Below are 23,328 nucleotides of genomic sequence, written 5' to 3'. Positions count from 1 at the left end.
TGCATAAGCCACTGCACCCAGCTTTAATCCTTTAGAATTGGATGGCAGCATAAGTTTTGAAAAAGCTTTTTACATTACTCCTGTGTTTTGGTTAATTTTGTTCTCCAACTGAGAATGGCATATGTTCAGTTGTTTCACTACTGCATGCGGATGGGGCAAATAATAAAACATTTATAGATACACAGCCAACTCTTTGAGCGGGGTACACTGAAAATCAGATTAACGCTACAAACACATCACCCTCTTCATTTGTCTTTCCTTTAAAAAACAAAAATGTCTATCCAAAGAACAGAGTGATTAACTTTGGTAGAATAACTCACAACATAGTGCTTTTTGTAGTCTTCGGATTTTGATCGCAGTACGGTAGGCGGAGAAACGCACATTATTCAGGTCAGCTGAAATGGAAAAGGAACAATTTTAAAAACACCTATTTATTATTTAACTTATGTTGAATGCCAAGAATGCATTTGCTCATTTTGAATAATAAAAAAAATTATGTATATCTGAGGGAAAAAATCTTCTCCTAAATTCTACAATATGTATTTAAGAAAATAATTAAATGATCATTAGCAGCACCATGTTGAGATACATCTCAAAGCAGTGCTACATAGAAAATTCTAAGAAAGTATTTTCAAATAGGTGTCAGGGCTCAGAACATGAAACCCCAAAGTATGGTGTCTTGGCATGCTGAGTACTTTGAACTGAAGGAGATTAGAAGGGCCTCAGAAGCAAGGTCTTGCTGACCTCCAGTCCTCCTATCTCCTGATCTGCCCTCTCCCTCTGAAGTGAGGCACAGAAACCAGAATTCCTCTTCACCAAGGTGGATCATAGAAACTAAAATCCTATTCCCCAAAGCAAGTCATAAAACCTAGAAAGGTCACTCCTTTCTCTCTTGGAGGCAGCATGGAACAGGTATCCTGTCCTTGGAGGAAAGGAATGCCACACAGAGGCCAAGAAGAATATGAACAGATAGTCCTTGCTGGGTTTCACCCCACTCTCTATCATCATTAGAGCATAACTTTTTTGTCCAACTACATTTCCGTACACTGTCCATTCTTCATCAAACTTAAGCATAAAAATAGACACTCTTCCTTGGATCCTTGAGTCTTCACTTCTGAAGACTGGCTCCCAAGTCAAGAAAAACATTGATCATATAAACTTGTTATGCTTTTCTCTTGTTAATGTGTCTTTTCTTACAGAAGTGTCGCATGACCCTTATAATTGGTGAGGAAAGGTATCATACCTTTATGCCCCTAGGTAGGAACAGGAAGATGAGGAAGAGGAAGCACTGCTATTATTATGGCTTAATACATTGCACAGTGGGCTGAGAGCTCTTCCTTCTCTTCTGCTAAAGGGGATTCTCCCCCAGGGGCATCTTCCCCATGGACAATTCATTTTCTTTCAACCAAGCTATCTATATCACTACTCAAGAATTTTGTCTTATTTGTATGCTTCTTCCATTCTGATTTATTTGCATCTTCTGCCCTTTTGTAGATCTGGTTAAAATGATCCTACAATCAATACTCAAATATATGGAAACAATAGAGATTGTGATTTCTTTCTCGGCTCCCTAAAGATGGATTATCAGAGACTAGCAGAGTTACAAGAAAATTCAGAAATCATCAAAATTTGTCCCTTTGCTTTACAAACTAAGCAAATCAGTGGCTCTGCTCTTGCTTGTCCAACCTTTGCAGGTGCCCTCAGCTACCCAAATCAAAGCTCGCACAGCATTCCTTTAGTTAAAGAGCTAAAAGGGGGTGCCTCTCCTGTTGAAATGGAGTGGGAGAGGGAGACTTGCGGTGCTGCTCTTCCCTCCAGCAGCCCCTTAGCTATCCAGAGAGAAAACTTTAAAAACCATTGTATCAACTGGAGGAAAATGGGTTGAACAGTCTGTTGAAAGTCATATTCTGCTAGAAATTAAAATAATATCAGAAGTCTCATCCAATGTGCTTTCTGACATTTTAATATTAAAATGCGTTTAGCTTTTAATGACTTAGACATAGTGAAATTAGGTAAGCTAATTTGATAAAATATACTAAATAAAAAGTGAGCCAAAAGCAATGGATTTAAGTTTGCTATATTGTAATTGTACACACACACACACACACACACACACACACACACACACACACACACACACACACATTTTTACATGTAGAGCTGAAGTTTCAGATGACTCATTATGAGGGAGGTAAAATCTATAATTATATTTCTCCATGTACATCAACTCTTTTTTGGCTCACACTATTTTAAACCACACAGTTCTCTTTAGAAGAAAGGCAATACCTGTTTACTGCATTGCCTTTAGAAGTTCAACAGCTTTTAAATGTCAATGCCATGATTCTATCATCATTAACATGCCATGTAAGAAAAGCTGGTGATTCGTTTCCACTTAAGAATATATAGTTCTCAGTTGTTTAGGTTAATTTATTACTATCAAAAAAAAAAAAAAACCACTCACCAAGGGATTGAAAGAGTTCGGTCATTTTAGGATGATCCCAACAGGTAGTCTGCGTTTGATGACTGGGGAAAAAAAGGTAAAATCTTAAAAACAAAGACTATAAAATATAGACCACACAGAAAATACCCAAATAGAATTTGTTTTTCCAATTTTTAAAAAATTATTTATTTATTTTTTATTATGAAGTTGTGGGGTACAGTTAAGGGTTAGGTATACAATTGCGTTTCATTCAGGCACCCTGTTGGTATGTGTGTGTTTCCCCTTTCCAAATTTTTAAAAATACATGCAAAATTTTCTAATCCATTCAGAAACTCAATGGCCAGTTATTATCTACCATTTTAAACATCAATAACAAATTTTATTTGAGAAACCATATTGTGAAAAGACAAATGAAAATTTTTGCTTTATTCATTTTTTTAAAAAATTGCAACTAATTTTTATTTTATTTTATTTTAAAGATGTGGGGTACAATTCAGGATTAGGTATATAAATGGTAACTAAAAATTAAAACCTAGATATAAAGTGTGACTAGACCCTCGGGACCCAGGCTTGACATGGCTGCATTAATGTAGACTTCTGTTAAGCAGATATAGATTCTCATCAGAACAATTCCTCTGGCAGCAGAAATGTTCTGAAAAGTCACTATTTTTTAGAAGTCCTAATCAAAATTCCAAAGACTAGAGGAATGAAGAGTGTAACTCTGAATAACATCACCTCACCATCTACTGAGCCTCCCTTTCTTCAACCTTGGGTACAACCTTCCTCAGTGAAAATTTGCTCTTTTCCCCTTAAGTATGTGCCTCTCTTTTGGCATTTTGACTTCATGTCCCTCTTCTCAACTTTCTTCAGTTAACCAGTATTTCTCTTTTTTATATGTACTGAACCTTTTTCCTCATGATCCTTATTCTTCATTTTATTAATAAAAGCATGTTTTAGAATTTCTCCCTTTTTTGATAAATCTCAAAACTAGTTCATTTATTGGTCAGAAGTCTTTGGGGAATAAGATGAGAGAAAAACAGATAAATGAAATGCTTAAATTAGGTTCTTTAGTTTGTGTGTGCCTGTGAGGTAAACAGGTCACAACTTGGATAGGTCAGTGTCCTTATATTTAAAAAAGAGCTTACTGTCCCTTATCTAGGTCAGAATGGAGTAATAACATTTAATAGTACTCCAAAGACTTCTTAGATGACACTCAGTTCTTATAAAACTCTTTAGTAAGCTAAGTGAAACAGCATGGTACACAAGAGAGATATTAAAATATTCATAAAATCAAATTTAAGAAAAATTATTTTTTAGTAATAAAAGCCAGTGTAATATATCAAAAAATGGGGCATGTCACCAGGAAAAGAACATCATCATTGTTACATATACATAGGTGACAGAAACCCCAAATAACTCATCATTTGCTTTGAAACTATTTAAAGTTCATATTTCAAATTGGTTATGTAAAATGTTCAAGAAATTCCAAAATCTCAAACAAAATAAAATACCTACAATGTGAGAATCTGTCTTGGGAAGAGTTGAAATGTTTTCTGACTCCCCTACTCTGGGGTTCTTGAGTCCAATGCACATGCAAGATTTCTCCTATAATCTTTACTGAACACCAATGAAACTAGTCCATCCTTTAGCTTTGATAGTCGTAATACTATCTGAATTGTTCCAAAGACCACGGAGCAAGTACTAAAGGTGTTTGACCTAATTCTTACTACTCAAGAGTGTGGTTCAGCGTTTATAGAAATGTAGAATCCCAGAAAGAATTTCTACCACCAATAAGAATCAAATAAAAATTTGCTGAGAAGATAGTATAATTCCACTGTTGCATCATGGGCTCTCAATCTCAGACAGCCTACCAGAATTTAGTTGATCTCTTGCTTTCTCTTTGAAGTAATTTCAATCCCAGTGCAATCGTGCTGTCCAGAGATAGCCATCCCATCATGAGAGAGCAAACCGAAGCTCAAGAACCAAGCTAAAGCTATCAGTCATGCAGAGCCAGGATTTAGACTTCAACAATAAATCAAAGTATGCTTTCTCTAGAATCACTGGTGTGGTGCTTCACCTCACACAATCCCTACTGAAACACAAGGGAAAAATACCACAATTTCTCAATCAGGCAAAGGACTGAAAATTCAAGGTGAGCACCCGCTTACTAATGGCTCTTTTCAGTGAAACCACTACTGAGAGCTGAGGGAACACACACATTTGGCAAACAGATGGAGGGAGGGAAACAGCATTTCCCTTTGTGAATTCAATACCAGTTGACTCATTAGGCAGAACTGCCAACGCTGAAAATAAATACAGCCTCTGGTTACAAAAGTATAACTGCAGCTTACCAAACAAAAGTTACAAAAAAAAAAAAAGAGGTAAGTGCAGTTGGTTGTTGGATTTTCTTTCACTCGTTCATTCATTCTTTTTATTTTTTTTAAGTGAGGGGAAGAGGGTTAAAGCAAAATTCACAATGAACCTAAAGGCTTAAAGTATTTGAACAGCTGCAGACAGCAAAGCTCCTCTCTTGCCAAGATGCTGCCTATCCTCCTGGAGTAGACAAACAAAACAGAATAAAAGTAGCATTTTCTCCCCCAAATAACAACAGCTTAGGTTCTGGCTAATCTCAAATATGAAAAGGGAGTGGGCCTTAATATTGTGCAGCTTAATAAACTATAAAATTATAATTTGTTAAAATATCATCTTTTTAAAAGGCAACAGACACAGGAATCTACCCAAGAATAAAATAAAAAATTAAAAATTTAACAAAGCAGCAATTAACAGGAAGTCCAAAATCACATAAAGCAAACAACAGTGAGAATACATGACACATAACTAGGGTGCCCAGTTATTCCAGTTTTGCCTCTAGGGAAAAATTGTGAAGGCCTTTCTTGTGGGCAAAAAAAAAAAAAAAAAAAATAAGCAAGTATCTTGTAAAGCTTATGTTATCTATGAGCTACTTTAAGCTCTGCAAACTGAAGAAAACTGATAGTAATGCAAATTATTTTTGTCCATATAAATGTAAATTGTGTCCATGGGCATGCAATTGATTATTGTCCTGTGGATATTGACCAGTTTGTCAGCTTTGCATCTATAGGTAAATCCATTTTAGTATCCTTTATCTAACTATAAAGATGTGGCAGTTTGTATTCTCTTTGAACTTACCAGTTCCCTTACAATGAGTTAAATGAAATATTTGACACATGTTCTTTTATATTGATATGAAAATCACAATTTTACCTATTTTGAAAATTATCCTTCAATACCTGGGACAGATATGATTTATACCGGACTGTACACAGGAATTATATATCAGTGTTCTGGTATAATTATTAAAAGTGCATCTTTACTCTTAAAAGTCCCAATTAGTATAACATATGGTTCCTATTTTTTATGTATTTTTTTGAAATATTAAATCAGTAAGATTAATAATTGTTATTTTTTATAACAATGTACTCTAATAAGCCACAGAAAGTAAAATACAAATAATACTATACACCAACAAATAAAACACAAAAATGTTGTGCTGTAACACTGCCTAACGTATGAGACAACGAACCAAGTGCAAATTTCATGTTCTTTTGATAGACTGGCAAGATACTGATTTCTGGACAAATAATGACTGCTCCTGAGAAGATACTTTTTAAACCCATTCTTTATTAAAGTGATCTCATTTTTCTCCATGAAACCTTAAAAGATGATCAGAAGGTCTCCTGTTTATCCAAATATTGACACTTAGTCAAATATATGTACTTGTTATTATCTGTCCAATTTTATACTTGCACCTGGATGTTACAAGTATAACGGTTACAAGCATAAAAGGCTTGCTATTTATCATCCCTTTGAAATTATACTTAAAAAGGCATTTAAGAGGAAAAACTAAAAATGAGTTAAGAACAAATACAAATGTGGGAAAAAGAACTATGTATATTGTTCTGGGATACGACAATCACAGAAAGAGAAATATTTATTCTTTGCTGTGTTAAGTGAAATATAACATACTAGGTCAGGATGTCTAATATTAATTATAGTAACAGCATTTTATTTTAGTGCTCAATTTGTACCAAGTACTCTTTAAACTTTTTCTATGTGTAAACTTAATTGCATTCTAATTCTACAATTAGTGACAATATTGTTCCCATTATACAGATGACGGAAACTAGGGCAGAGGGCACTAAGATAACTAGCCTGAGGTCATACAGTAAGTAACAGAAATGGAATTTGAACACAGATGTTCTGATTTTCAGCCTGAGCTCTTGATATGGAAGTATATTTGCATAATTAAGATTTTAAAATATTTCTTGATGAATCTGTCCAAATTTGAGTCCATGGTCTATCATTATAATCATTATAAACAACCTCATCTCCTTGCTTCTCTCACCCCTGGCAAATCCCAGGCCTGGATCAGCTCAATTACTTGCCTACTCTGAACCTGAGCAGCTGTGTGTGAATACAACTGGAGAAAATCACTCAACAGCCGATTTTACTTTAAATATTTAATTTGAAACCTCAAATGTCCAACTGCTGGCAATTGCACTACATTCCCTAATAAACTTGCACTCCCAAATTCCAGGACAAGAATTTACTACTGCCTTCTCTTTCTCTAAACCAAAATAAGTTTCCTCCCTTGCCTTAGTGTCATTGGACTTTAACCACACCACTGAAAAACCAAAAACCAATAGATTAGGACTCCTTCATCTTCCCACTCAAAAATCAGTAAACTCCCCTCCATCTGCCAGTCTTCCTATCTTCCCTTTAACTGAAAAAATGTCCTCCCTATTATTAAAGGCCAATTCTTTCCAACAATTTCTGTAAATACTCTTGTGCTGCTATCAATCAATCAATCTATCTATCTAACATCTACCTATAATCTATCTTCCTACCTACCTATCATCTATCTCTATATCTATCTATCTATCTATCTATCTATCTAGTCTATTTATCTATATAAAGAGAAATCAAGCAAGAACTTCCAACTAATAATTTTGCTTTCAGTTAAAGTCAATATTGCAGGTATGACTAACAAAACATTAGTTATTTAAAAAAATAGGACAAGGTTTGTGTTTGTTTTTAAATAAAGCAATAGAATTAATGACCAAAATTACGTGTGAGGGGAAGGACAAGTGATAACTGTCTTGAGGTCATTGGAAGATTGTCTAGAAGTAGAAACATGCACATAATCAAGAAACCCAAGGGAATATATACGTGGGCCCAGAGTGCATAAGAAATTCCACCTCCTACCCAACCTTGCCTTCGTGTCTCTGATTCTCAAACTGGAGTCTCTGCCCATAATCAGCATTCATGCAGGTCACCTATTGTTGCATTGGGATTGGGGGGGAGGACAATCGTGTGCTCCCACCTGAGGGTGTTAAGATCATGATATATCCCCACCAGAGTTGAACTTATCACTGTAGTCCTACAGTCTGCTATTAAAAGCTGAACTACTTCTAGCTTTTTCAAAAAGATTTTTTTTACTACTTTGTCTCTTTCATTTATATAGTTTTTCAAGCAAGGATTAATTACTTCTATTTTTTCCATTCGGTTGTATAAAAATCTGTTACTGTATTATTTCACTTCATAATCAGCATAGAAAAAAATACTTATTTCATAATTTTTAAAATCATTATTACTTTTGTACTTTTATTAATTGCAATGACAATTTTTTTAAAATTAGCTTTTACAAATTAAAATACAAATATATCTTTTTTCCTCTATCAGTGGTCCCACAGTGATCCTTCCTGCATTGTATGGTAGGCCTTTATTAACAGCATCCCTGACCTTAAAAATCAAACTGTAAAATCATCAGTAAGGTTGATGGTGCTATTATAATGCAATGGGATGGAGTAATCTAGAAAATTCCAAGCCAAAATTCTACTCAACGGCCCCAACAATGTATAGATGAATGGCAATAAAGTTGATATCTTCTTAACTCCTGAAGTAGCTAATATCTTTCAAAGGCAACGTCACTTCTCCCTAAATTATCTCAACTAATCGGGACACTGGACAATACACTAGAATGTTCCTAGTGGTGGTTTGCTGGGCTGCTTCAGGGAAGGCTGTCTGCTGTTTAGTTTTTTAGTTAGCTATGGTATGCTCATTTGTCTGAAACCCCTCCAAGCCCAGGAGAAGTTTAGTGATCCCAAGGTGCTTACATTCTTCCATAAAGCAATTTCATTCCTACCTCCCCATCAGCAGAGTTGGCCTGATGAGTTTTAAATATTTATTTTCAATAAAAGTAAAGTCATACACTATTAGAAAAACAGGCTCTCTAATACATTTTCTTATGCTTCTATTTCATTTATTTCTTTATCCTGAAACCAAAAACATGAACTCTACTTCTGGAAAGAGACTCAAAGTGTGTCTCAAGAGATCTTCACTTAAAAATCTGGACTTAGCCGGGCTCAGTGGCTCAGCCTGTAATCCTGTGCCTTTGGGAGGCTGAGGTGAGTGGATTGCCTGAGCCCGCGGGTTCGAGACTCGCCTGAGCAGTGAGACCTCATCTCTACAATAAATCAAAAAATCAGCTGGGCGTGGTAGTGCATGCCTGTAATTCCGGCTACTTGGAAGGCTGAGGTGGAAAGATAGCCGGAGCCCAGTAGGTCGAGGCTGCGGTGGCCGGGAGTGGCCACTGCACTCCAGTCTGGGCGACAGAGTGAGACTCCAACTCAAAAAAAAAAAAAAAAAAAAATCTGGACTCAAAGGATACCATCCTTTGTCCTGTGGAAGAAAAAAAGAGAGAAATGAAGCCTTCTGTATGGGGATATGTTTGAAGGTAACTATATTTTTCATTTTTAACTAAACTTTGGTTATGGGTTTATTCTGTGATACGTTTTCCATGACCTTTACAGATAAAATGCTTTATGTTAATTTCTTTGTTGCTGTTACACATACTTTATTAGCTTTGACTTTTCTGCTAGGCTGGATATTTGGAGATTCCCTTGCTGACACTCTTCTCTGCCCTTATTTAGGGAAGGACTATTTCTCCTTTATTGCCTAAGCTGGGTCCACAATTTCTCTAAAGAAATACACATTAATTATCTCCTCTAGACAGTACATGTAGTTCTGCCAAGACAAGTCTATGCAGTATATGCAAATGAACTGTGTGGCTGCTATAAAGAGCACCTACTCACTCCCCAAGATTTCATTTACAACTATAAACTTCATTTTTTTTCAGCAATTGATGGATTAGGGCAGATAGAGCATGGTCTTGGGAGGTGAGACGGGGTCTAAAAGAGCTTTGCTGGATTATCAATAATGGACACAAGAACAGAAGGTAAAACTGTAATGGGAGATGTATTTAATTGGGAGTCTTGATTTTAGTCCTACTTAAGAGGAGTTATAACAAGGGAGAGCAATGCAAGACAGTGGTGTTTGTAGGTACAGACTGGTTTATTCTGGTTAATACATTGTAATATTGAGGAATGTCAGTTTAAGAGAATATGATATGTATGGTCTGTGTAATCAGAGATTACTAAAATGTCCATATTAAAGCTGTGTGTGTGTGTTTGTGTGAGATTGCACATTGCACTCAGGGTTCCACAAAGAATCAACATCTGTACTTCAGATTATAGAGAAAAAAAACAGAGCTATAGAACTATTAACTTGTGGTGGTGATGCCCTGTCACAGGAGCAGAATAATCATCTGTACCAAGCCTAAGACTTACTGAATAGTCAAACACTCAAGGTTTAGAGAAGACATTGGTGTAGTACCTTACTGTAATAAATTCATTAAATACTATGGTTTACCAATAGGCAGGATGTGTAGAGTACCATCTATATTTTAAGTCCCATGGGACTTCCGAGCCAGCGTCACTGGCCATCTTACTCACAGATAGCAATCTCCCCACCACGACAATGGGGAAAGACAGAGGAGGGCCAAACAATGTGTTTCCCCACCTCAGAACTCCTGTCCAAGTCCAAATGGCAGGACCGTGGGAATGACATCTTCCTATCTACGGAAAACCACCTTTGTCCATTACCAGACCACAAGGTGAAATTGCTTAGGCAACCAAAAATCAAATCATCCTGCTGAAATTAGCCTATGGAAAAGCCTACACAAAGGCTAGTAGTGTGGACTACTAGAAAAAGCATGGGCTTTGTCCTTGGACAGCTGGGTTCCATTGCTGGCACACAGTAGGTGCATAGAGACTACTGTTTGAAAGAAAGGATGTTGGCTCATATTTCTCCACTATTATTCTCTTTCCTAAAGATAATTCTTCAACCTACCCAAATTTTCCATGTGACTAAAAATATCTCTTCTCTGCCTTAACTGATCAGGGGCCAGGAAGTAGCACCACACAGTGATCAAGAGTTCAAAAGCTGGAGACAGGACCTGGGTTTGAATTCTAGCTCTTCTAGTTACTGGCTATATGACTTGAGCAAGTTGTGTGTGTATCTATTAGTTACTTACTAAGGTATGTATTGACTATTCATTAAGCCTTGTCTGTAAATGGGAATAATTATAGTACCTATACTTCACTGGGCTATTGTGAGAATTAAAAGAGATAATATATGCATAGAATTCAGTGCAACACCTGGCAAATGAGTGTTAAAAATGTAATTTATTACAATGATCATTACTATTTCCCATAGCAACTGTTTATTATTATTATTATATATTATTATGATCATTTCTGAAACAAAATGAGAAGCAGTGAGTTTTGCATGATGAAGTGATGTTTTAGGAAAGTTTTTATTCATCATTCCTTTATCCTTCAAACTCCCTAGAAATTAACTTTTAGCTATGGAAATGAACAACTTGTGCAAAACGTATAACCAAAAATGTATAGTGAGAGAGATCTGGCTTTTGTGGTAGATTTTTGTACATTGTGAAGGCAGTAATAACCACTCGAACTTCTCTTGAACCCAGAACACAATAAGCTTTTGTTGGATTATACTAAGGAAAAAAAAATAGCAAATTCAGTTTTAGAAAGTCTACCTTCAAGGCCGCAAATAAAATCTAAAAATATGACTTTCAATTTAAGGTATTAACAAATAGAGGAATTTATACTACATAGACTCTTTCAGTTCAGATTTACATTCTATCATTTTCTAGAAACAAATGAGTCACGGAGCCACTGTAACACACATCAAAATATTAACAAGGAATGCCTAGAGAGACAGAAGTGCAGTGGGGAGTCATCAAAGTATGTCTTAACTGATCTATAAAATTTAAAAATGGCATAAAACATAATTTGTTCTTTCTATTCTCCTTTCAACTTTCCGGCTATATCCTAGCACTAAGTATAATATAAGTGATATCTTTAAGCGTTGAAAACATCGTGTATTTGTACGTGAATATTATTTTTTGTTGTTTTTATTTAAACTAATACTTTCTAATTTGCCCCAGGAAATTCCAGTTGCATGACAATCATGCTAAATTTGTTTTTAACATTTTTCTCCTACTTACTTGTGCAGCCATGCAAAAGGAAGTGTATATTAAAAGCTTTTTCATTCATCATTTGCTTGCTTATTAATTTGGGAATTAAATTTTGTTTTCATAACATTTCTTCATCCAGAAATACTGGCTTTTATAACTCCAACTCCAAAGCTTGATGTTCCTTCTTTATGAGAAAATAAACTGTTAAATTACACAATAGAGCAAGTAATAAAATATTCTGGTTAAACAAGTTTTGTAAAAACAGGAGAATTTGCTATATAACTGGGCAAATTCTAAATATTTAAAAGACATAGAACTATATGTATCAATAAAATCTAGTCTTTTACTAGTGATGAAGATATTTTAGTATGCTACAGACCTAAAGGTCATTATTTAAAATGCTGGCCATTATTGTATTATGTGCGTATCGTACAGTACTGGTTATAGTGTCTGAGCTAATGGGAAGCTAGATTATAAAACTAGCTGTTACTCTATTAATCTGCCCCATAAGAACTTGTAGACTAGCAAGAATACAACACTACTAGATCCTACTAAATTGTAATTCTGAATTAGAGAAATTCTAATGTAGACTATTTAATTCTCAGTCATATATACCTGACTTAAACACATAGGAATTCCTTTTAATAGTAGAGCTAAAATTAGGGATTGACTTTAAAAGTAACAAATCAAACAGATAATCACTGTATAAACATATTCAAGCAAGACAACTAATATTTTCTTGATTTAGTAAAAACAAAAATTTGCATTATTGGGTCCAGTTTGGATTTTTTAAAAAATCAGATGGCACAGTATTCTTGGTCAATTCAGTAAAGTAATTAACTTTTTTGTATAGTACATGCATTAGTTTTCTATTGCAGCTACTCTAAAGTCTTTCTCAGCTGAAATCAAGATTGGTAGGGCTGTGTTCCTACTCTGGAGATTCTGAGAAAAAAATCCCATTGCCTGGCCTTTTCCAGCTTTTAGAGGCTGCCTGCATTCCTAGAATCATGTCTCCCTTCTTCCATTTTCATAGCCAGCAGCCAGCATCTTCAAATCTCTCCTCAGACTCCTCTGCCACCCTCATCTACTTCTAAATTCCCTTGAGGTTACACTAGGCCCATCAAGATAATCCAGTATAATCTCCCTATTTTAAGATCAGTTTATTTGCATCCTTAATTCCATCTGCAACCTTAATTCTCTTTTGCTATGTAACCTAACATTTTTCCAGGTTCCAGGGATTAGGATATGGGTATCCTTAAAGCTAAACCTGTAATATTCAATTCACATCAATATTCATCCAAGCAAATTAAAGTTGTCTAATACTATTACTATTCTTATTATAGTGTGGAATTAAAATGTAAACATTTTTTAAGTGCTTTAAATTTGCATTAGCTTATCATATCTTTCAATAGACACCTGCCAATTTGGACAGAGTCTGACCTCCTTCCATTCATACTCGTACAAATTTGATACCAATCAGGTGCTTTGATACCTTGTTTTCAAGTTTGTCACAACTCAGTACATTGTAGACCGTACACTGATTAAAATGTTAAATTCCCATGAGGCAATGTAACATATATTGTTTATTATATGATCATATATTATGGCAACATTTTTTACCCTGAATATACATCTCAGACTACAATAAAAACTTCATAAGAAAATACTATTTCACTAACATTGACATAACACACACATTTTTCAGGAAGAAAACTGGAAAAGTAGATTATTTGCATTCACATGGATTCTGGAGACACTATACCCCAATTTAGGAATGATATAAAGGAAACTTGGCCCAGGGATCTTTATCTTCATCTAAAGTCACACAGCTAACCTGAAAAAGAGCAGTCTCCAGATAATCAAGCGTTCTCACGATTATAATGCTATTCACCTTACACATAAAGCAGGGTCAATTATGACTCTTATCCCTACATTGCATTATAAATCAATAGCTTTACTCGCACTTCAAGAGAGTGTAGAAACAGTACTTTATTATTCTGTCCTATGACACACAGCCTAAGTCATGGATCAAGTCTTATTAAGACCTTGAGTAAATTATACAACATTTATAAAATGTCACATAATAAGAAGAAGCAATATACAGGAAGGAGAAATTAATTTGACAACATAAACAAAGAATGATGAGCCTACACTAACAATGCAAATAATGTCCACAGGACAAAGGAACATTTGATAATATTTAACTATTTCAAGATAAATCACTATTTCTTATTGGTGGGTTAAAATGAGAACAGTACAAAAAGATTTTATATGAATTTTCTGGGAGAAAGAAAAATGGTTTAGAGTCAGTACTGTTTGGGAAACATCATTATTTCAAGAGTGTTTAGACATTTTTTCATTTTTCCAAATATTTTAATCTCTGCTTTAAAAAATATATCTGCTAAACACATTTATATCCCTAACCTAATAAACGACAAATATTGCTCTAATTTTTAATCTAATTTCTTTCAAATATTAAATATATATCATTTCCTTCAGTGAATAGGACTGAATTCCATTTTTAAAAGTTATGGGGGAAGTCTCTTATGTTATCAATAAAACACTATTTTCTTGGGATCATAAAGGAGAACTAAAATCGACTTACTTGATATAATAGGGCACTTTATTATGTGAAATGGATCTTTGCCACGGCAGCTGGACCGAAGCTGAGGAAACAAGGGCAGATTATTGGAAATGCTGGAAACTCAAAAGCCTTACACCTTAATGCAAAACAACTGAACACATTTTACGGCAAATTCACTGAGAACCATTCTGGTTTTTGAGCTGGAGTCCTATAATTATAAAATCCACTGGGCCAAACAAAAATGGTTTTAAGGAGTCATTTGAAGTAAAGAAAAAAGAATCACAGTTCAATTTCTAATGCCAACTAACTTAACCTGTTGGTAAAAATGCTTTTCAAAAATCAAGTTTTATTGTTTATAAGCACCATAATTTAAAACTTGGTACCATCTAAAAACTGTACTCCGTATACATTTCTGACAAAGCAAAAACCAAGATTAATTTTACCTGGTACCTCCAGGTTGAAAACTCAATTTCTGAAGATTAAATTTTCCAGATCACTAATAGCATCCTTTACTTTGCATCATAGGCATAGGAATAGCTATTGAGTCAAAATGGTATTTAAACAAATTCAAGTATATGAAACTTAAAAAGAGAAAATTGAAATAAAAATAGGCAAAAAGTTGTGAAGAACCAAGGCAATCATCTGGGCAGAAAAATCCCAAATACTTATTTTTTATTTGAAATGCATAGGGAGCCCCATTTCCTACTTTAGTACTAGACATTACTATGATTGAGATTCTATGATTTTTTATTGAGGTACTTATGATTTATAATCTGTGTGTGTGTGTGTGTGTGTGTGTGTGTGTGTGTGTGTGTGTGTGTGTGTGTGTTTGTGTGGAGACGTGGTCTTGCTATGTTGCCCAGCATAGCTTGTCTCAAACTCTTGGACTCACACAATCCTCTCGCCTCAGCCTCCCAGAGCTCTGGGATTACAGTCATGAACCCCCATGCCTGGCCTAATTCTAGTTACTTCTTAGTTATAAAATATATTATTTGTACATTAAACCAATTATTTTAAGACTTATTTAAGAAGAGCAGTACATGTAAATGTAGTGCTATAAAGAAATTTTGCTAAATGAACTGATAAAATAGCTCAAATAAAACTTTACGAATATCACAAAACCCTCACATAGCCAGTTGCCACCAATAATTTTTTTCTGAATTTCATGTCATATTAATATCTTATAAATATTCAGTATTCTAAATTTGGACAAGTATTTTCAAATATATCTTTTGGTAAAGAAGCCAGCAAGGTACAAAGGTATCAAAGTTCTGTTTGATAGATGAGCAACTAAATACACAGAGATGAAATAACTGTCGAGCTCAGAAGTGATCTCAGAATTTTTGAACACTAGTTCAGCAATTTTTCTGCTCAACAATTCTTCCTCTCTTTATAAAATGCAAACACTTCTTTTTCCAACTATGTCCATGAAAGTATAAAAAGGGGACGAAAATGAGGAATTAGGTATGTTAAATTTCTCATCAGAGTCAACCTCATTTCACTGTTGGCACCAGGCTAATAGGTCAGTTTTCATTTTGTGCCGAACCAAGCAGGCTTCTTTTATGATCATGGCTAAAGTCCAAGAAATATAATAAAGCCAAAGATTCCAAGCAGCAAGGGATAGCAATTTATTACATTTACTAATTGGGGTTTTGTTTATACTTCTCCATTCATTTTAATAATTGTTTTGATTTGAATAACTTCCACCTCCTTGAACTGTCAGTTTTAGACAACAAAAAATCATGTGTTTGAGTTTTACAAAATATATATGAATTTTCCAATATTACACTTCCTAAACAACATGTATTTGATTTGTATTATAAGACAGTGGTTGCAAGGTGAAAGTATAGGGTTTCATCAATATTAAAGATAACTGATTGCCAGAACTGTAAAAAGAGTCGCAAGTATTTTGTAATCCCTCTTTCACTTGGTGTTGGTACACAGCTTCACATTCTGTACAATTAAGTTTAAAAAATCTGGAATATCTGATACCTAATGAATATACTACAAACTTTAAAAATGCACCCTGGCACCCAGGCACACGGCACATTCCAGAAAGGACTACACATCACTCAAAGATAGACCACCTAGGGGCTCAGGTTTCAGTTTGTGAAACAGAAAACCTATGTGGGTGGGTGGGTGGGAGAAGGGTAGAGATGGAAGGGCAGAAAATGACTGATTAGGATTCTTGAAATTGTAGAAGAAAAGCCTGACCTTTAACTGAGGTAAAGCAGTTTATCAACAGTGACAAACAGATTAAGAAGAAACGTAATCAATTTAGTTGGAAGACATAGTATTATTGTTGTTTTATCTATGGTTATAGTTCACAAAGAAGTTGTCAAAACTGAGAAATAAGTTTTGCCCTAAGTTTTAAACTTTACTTAAATTGAATTTAATGAAACAAATCGCTTTCTTACATATGTTTGCCAAAGAAAATGAAAGGGAAGGATTAATATTTACTGAAAGTATTTGTGTCAAGAACTGTGCAAGGTGCTTTGTGTAACTGGATATGCTTCGTCATTAATTCACAAAACAATCAGAGGAAATAGGTAATATGGTATTTTAAGAAAACTTAACTTTCAGAGATTCACAGTTTTGGTAAATGGCAGAATGAATACTTAAACTCAATCTGGTTGACTCTAAATCCTACATATTTTAGTATCCTCAGCAGCGAACAATAAATAAAGTAGGAGCACAATTTACTCATTCAATATCTCAAGAATAGTCCATAAAATTAAAAATTCCAGTTGAAGAATATTACATAAAAATCTATACACATGGTTTGGCTATATTTGCAATATTTGACCTGAAGAAAATCGAAGTATGATTGCAGTGAGCCTAACAAACCAGAATCTTCTCATTTAAAGATTTATGGAGAGTGACATTTTTACTTTAAAAGTTGCAGGTTTATTTTAAACTAATAAGCACTTTTAAGGAGAAAAATTAATCTAATATCCTAAAATATAAAAATGATTTCTTTATTATGAAAAAGCTAATAATCTTAGCCTATGACAAAGCAATGATGATATGACACTGTAATAGCTATCATAACAGATGGTCTCGTGAAAAACTATAGCTAAAGACAAATTCATTTCTGTTCCACTTTGAAGGCTTACCAATTGTCATGACATTATTACTAATAACAGCCAACAAGCAATATTTTTATTACTGTTAATATCTTCTTTTACACATTTACCTATTATAAGTAAATGTATATATAGCAAAGAATCTGGTTTCTTGGATGAAAGTTAAAGAAAATGCCACCTCAGTCAATTAATGAGTTCAGCCAAATTGATTAGTACTTACTAGAGAGAAAGTGCTGAGAGGAGGGTCCAAAATCTCTGTGAGCCTCCTGGAGCTGTTTAAGGCGATCATCCACAGAAACCTGCACAAACACACGTGAGACAGAGGAAATAATTTGATTTCAGAAGAATGACTTGACTAATATCCTTGATTTAAGTACTACAATAAAGGACGCTATTATCCAAGATATGACTGCTTATATAGATTCTTTTCTATCTCTGGTATCAAAGTTATGGTATAAAAATGAACTCCCCTGGCATCAATAACAGTAAATACTGCCAGGTATTTTTCTAATTTTATACAAATTAACTCTCTCAATTCTCACAATAATAAACATCATCATTTTACAGACGAAGGAATTGAGACACAAAGAAGTACTCAAGGACATAAAGCTAATGAATGGTAATGCTGTTATTCATATCTGGTAATCTGGTGCCAGAAACTACATCCGAACTGTTACTCAACACTGCCATTAAGGCCATACGCTGCCTGTCTCTACAGTCAAGATGTGGTCATGGGATCATCTCTCTTTTCTAAGGAAAATAGTAAAAAGTGCTATAGGGAGCAAATAAAAATAGAGCTTATAATACTCCGAGGGAAACTAAACAGATGAATACATAGAAATATAGATAGACAGATAGATAGTAGATAGACAGATATTTAGATAGAGTGAGTGAGATGATAGACAACAGACAATGAAAAAACATGTTAGTATGGACACCTTATTTCCTCCAAGTTTGTATCTCATCATCTCTACTGGTGTTGACCTGTATATGTAAGGGTAGGCAAACAGATTAATATATTCTATTATTTTATACACATTCTACAGTTAGTTCTCTACATTGTGAACATACAAAGAGTTATGACACTAAGCAACTAAACACAAATCAGTAATAATTGCACACAGCCTACCAACATTTCCATTTCCTTTTTCCTGGTCTTTGACTATGCAATGCTAGTCATTGTTTCACTTAAACTGACAATCTTATTTTCAGTTGCCTTTCAATGAAACTGTGTATGTCTGGCTCACTGGACAGCTCTAGCTCCTCCTGGTTAGTCATTTAAGTTGCATTAATATGTATGTTCTTAGTTAAGGCTAAAAAGCATTCAAATGCTACACTATATGAGTAAAGAAGATGTTACTCCTGAAATTTAACAGTGTTGCCTGCCAACATAGACTTTTCTCTTTTTATCCAACTAACAACTAACATCTGAGTTTTAGTGGGTTACTAGGGTCATAGATAAGGATGACAAAACACATGTCTTCTTTCAAGTATAACATATTCCCTGACTTCTAATCTTTGGATTAGTGATAACAGAAACAGAACAGGAAGCAAATCAAGATGGACCACAAGACTCATCACATGAAAATAATGAATGAAAGAAAAGGAGCAGAATAAAAAAGAATAAAGGTCAAACATTTCTGTGTTTCACCCACTAGAAAAGCACATATGAATTCAGCAGATTTCACTTTACTAATCCCAGATTACTGATGCTCTTTACAAAGACAGAAGATTGTCAAATATTATACACTCATTTCTTATGTCTTCAATTTCACTAAGAAAATATGAACTACTGAGTGTTTCGATGTTTGAATTTGCTCAGATAACCTATTATACTATAAAAAATTATATCTGTCAAATAAAATGATTTTATGTGCTACAACAAAATTGCATATTTAGTAAGGTCTAGAGTCATTAAAACAACTGCATTAGAAGAGCCAAGATCTAATAGCTGAAAGTAAACATCACCAGGGCATAAATGTGCTATCAGAAAAAAACAAACAAGATACCTAGACAGTTGGAAGAAAAAGGATGGGGACTTGCTTAATTTTTTAAAACAACAACAAAATACACACGATGAAGGTAAGAAAAATGACTTATTTATGAGCCATTATGGGAAAAATGTTTCTGTCTATGACCTACCCCAGGGTTTCAATTACTATGATTTATTTGATTTTTTTATAATCTTCTACAAATATCATATGAATAGGACATCAAAATTAAATCAACATCTATATTCATAAGTAAATGAGGCCCTCGGGTTCAGGATACCAAAAGACAAATGTCTGCTGTTATCGCATGCTAAATTTATTAATAAATATAATCAATAAAGAGAAAATGATGACATGTGGTAGAACAGGGAGGGAGGGGTTAAAGACCACCCAAGGAATAAGCCTGCATTATGAAGGGAGATAAACTGATACCTGTAAAAGTTTCCATCGCATATTAAGGTCATCCAGCTGGCGAGACATCTTTATAGAGGGATGCAGGTCTAGTGGAGACAGCTGACTGGATAAATCATTCACTGTTTTAACTTTTAAGTTGATTGGTGCAATTTCTTCTCTAAAGGCCTTAAAAGAAAGGTACACACAAAAAAAGTGTCATTGTAAAATAATACAACAAACGGTAGCCCCGCTGACCCATGAACAACATGAGTTTAAACTAAAATACAGTATTCACAGGATGTGAAACTTGCATGTATAAACAGTCAACTTTTCCTACATGTGGGTTCCACAGGGGCTGTTAGACTTGTGTATGTGGAGACTTTGGTATATGCAGGATGACAGGCTGGAACCAATCCCCTGCACACATGGAGGGACGACTGCCTTTCTAGCTTTCTTTTAAAGAAAATGGCAAGGCCAACTGAGAAGTCATCAACTACAGTTGCCCACTCAAGGTCTTTAGTAACCTGAATGAAGAGCCAAAGAGTCCCTCTTTATAACCTAAATAATACAAATCAGTGTGTGAAGAGAAAAATTATAATTCAAATGATTTTACATATTTCCTCTCATTTTTATTACATGCAATTTTTTCTGGAAAATGATTGCCATTATTTTCCAATGTATTGGTTTCTAGTCTTGCTTGTATCCTTAATTTTTTTTCTTATTTTCTTATTTTGGGGGGGGGGCTGAGCATAACTTTCTTCATATTTTTTCAGCCTATGCAACAACTTGATTTAAACACATTTTCACTTAAAATTAAGTTAGAAAGTGGCCAGTTAAAACAACTTTCTCAACCACTAAACTAAAGCTAAAACTTTCTTAAAACAACTTTCTTAACCACAAAAACTAAAACTCAGGAGATAAGTTCTGTCCTTTCAAAATCATTCATGGTCACTGTCTGTGGTTAGGGCTGGGACAGAAAGAGTAGTTTCTACAGGAAGGAGGTAAATGAGGCTTAGAACTGACAAATGCCACTGCTGAGAACAGTGCAGAGCTGTACTTGTCTGCGGTGGAGGATGTATGTTAAGACAGGAAGAAAAAAACAAAAGATAGTTTGGATCAATAACACTTCCCCATTTCTTCTTCCCTTCCAAAGCATTTGTAGTCATCTTATATAATTTCCTCTTCTACATTACGTGAAGTATGGCCAGAATATGCCAACTCAAAAGATGCCATTTTGACTAAGAAATTTTTGAGCTAAAGGTGGCATTTTAAAATTCAGTATGTACAAAAGGGTGCTCTGATCCTCTACTTTTTCTTCCTGTAAACAGGAGATAGAACCCCCATATGGGAGATGTCCTTTCTATACCAAGAGGAAAAGAACTTATCCACAAAGATGAGATGCTAAGAAAGACTGAGTGAATTAGGGACAAATAGTCCCTATTAAAATAATTTTTATCTTCCTTTTGTCTACTCACATACTTTAGTTACTTGTTCACAATTGCCTCTCTTTGTTCCAACTAACAGAACATTATATAGGTTTCACCACAGATGTCAAACTTTACTATAAGGCTATAATTATCAAAATAGCCTGTTATCGGTACAAGAACAGGCATATGGACCAATAGAACAGGATAGAGATTCCAGAGACAAAATGTCAATTTCTCAACCAACTCATCTTTGACAAAGCCTCCAACAACAACCACTGGGAAGTGGAGAACCTATTCAGTAAATGGTGCTGGGAAAACTGACTGATCACATGCAGAAGATTGAAACGGACCCCTACCTATTACCATACACCAAAATTAACTCTAAATGGATCAAAGAACTAAATGTAAAACCTCAACCAATAAGAATCTTAGAAAACGCAGGAGACACTGTTATGGAAATTGGAACTGGCAACCAATTCCTGTTCAAAATCCCCAAGTGCCCATACCATAAGAAATAAGATAGACAAGTGTGACCTCATCAAACTGAAAAACTTCTGCAAAGCAAAAGAAACCTTCAAAAGAGCAGGGAGACAGCCCACAGAATGGGAAGAAATATTTGCCAACTGTATATCCAACAAAGGCCTGACGTCTAGCATCTACAAGGAACTCAAATGTGCCGAAAGGAAAAAAGCAAACAACCCCATTAAAAAATGGGCAAAAGATATGAATAGACACTCCTCAAAAGAAGATATAAGGATACCCAACAGACCATGAAAAAGTGCTCAGCCTCACTCATCATCAGAGAAATGCAAATCAAAACCACATTGAGATACCACCTAACCCCAGTAAGAATGGCCATCAACAGATACTGGCGAGGTTGCCGAGAAAAAGCACCGCTTCTACACTGCTGGTGGGAATGCAAACTGGTGCTACCTCTTTGGAAGACAAGTGTGGTGGTATCTGAAAGAATTAGAAATTGACCTTCCATATGATCCAGCAATTCCCCTATTGGGAATATACCCGAAGGAACTCAAATCATTCTACAATAAAGATACCTGTACACCTATGTTGGCTGCAGCTCTATTCACCAGAGCAAAAACATGGAACCAACCATGTTGCCCATCAAGGCAGGACTGGATAAAAAAAACGTGGTACATATACACAATGGAATATAATGTGGTCACAAAGAAGAACAAACATATGGACTTTGCAGCAACTTGGATGGATTTTAAGTCTATCATACTCAGTGATCTATCACAGAAACAAAGAACAGAGAACCATATGTTCTCATTCATAAGAGGACCTTGAACAATTATCATAATACTATAACAAAGGGATTGGCAATAGTGGGAAACTTCCAGGGGAGGTGGAGTGGGATTGGCAGTTAAGGGAAACTGGCAGGGAAGGGATAGGCACACCTCATCAACAACGGTACTTGCATAATGAACATATGTATACTTAACCCTCAACTGTACCCCACATCTTTAAAATAAAGGGGGGAAAAAAGATAGAGGGAAGTGTGGATTAAGATGGGTAAAGAGAATTTTCCAGTCTGGACTTAGAAAAGGCCTAGGTTCCTTCAGATTCAGTTTGAGAAATGTTACAGAACTTAAATCCTTCAGAGTTTCTTCAGTCATGATTTTAATTTATACATTAATATTCTTTCCACAAGTTTCTTGGAGGACTTAAGCATTGTAATCAGCTTTTAAAGTCAACTTATTTTTAATGTATTAGTCATTAAGAATTAAAAATGAAAAGCTAGAAAATGTTCTGAGATTTTTATAATTTTAAATAATAACCAGTTTTATTTCAAAGAAGGCAATTTTTTATAAAATTAGATTGCAACTTCAAGACAGATTTTAAGAGTCATGTAGAGCAATACAGATGTTTAAATTTTTCCTCTACAAAAATGATGTTTTCCAATTATAAGCCACACGTGAAAACATTTTAAAACGCTTTGACAGACAAGGTCTTTGTGTGTTGTTTTTATGGTCTGGGTGTGTTAAGGCAATAAGAAACCTTTCT

The 23,328-nt window shown here is 34.8% G+C and overlaps 1 protein-coding gene across 1 annotated transcript in view; it reads right to left on the bottom strand.

Annotated features, from left to right (window-relative positions):
• LOC103254083 (utrophin-like) overlaps nt 1-23,328 on the bottom strand; it is a gene marked incomplete at both ends in the record, with an annotated part of 282,458 nt that overhangs the window by 26,664 nt on the left and 232,466 nt on the right. Inside the window, 5 exon segments of the mRNA XM_008052243.1 lie at nt 321-395; nt 2,462-2,523; nt 14,428-14,488; nt 17,713-17,791; nt 19,916-20,062. Coding sequence (XP_008050434.1) covers nt 321-395; nt 2,462-2,523; nt 14,428-14,488; nt 17,713-17,791; nt 19,916-20,062 — 424 coding nt within the window.

Source organism: Carlito syrichta, unplaced genomic scaffold, assembly GCF_000164805.1.
Source record: "Carlito syrichta isolate Samal-C Ts95f unplaced genomic scaffold, Tarsius_syrichta-2.0.1 Scaffold269186, whole genome shotgun sequence".
Lineage (NCBI taxonomy): Eukaryota > Metazoa > Chordata > Mammalia > Primates > Tarsiidae > Carlito > Carlito syrichta.
The sequence above is the reverse complement of the archived record's forward strand: the minus strand, read 5'-3'. Positions and strand labels throughout refer to the sequence as shown.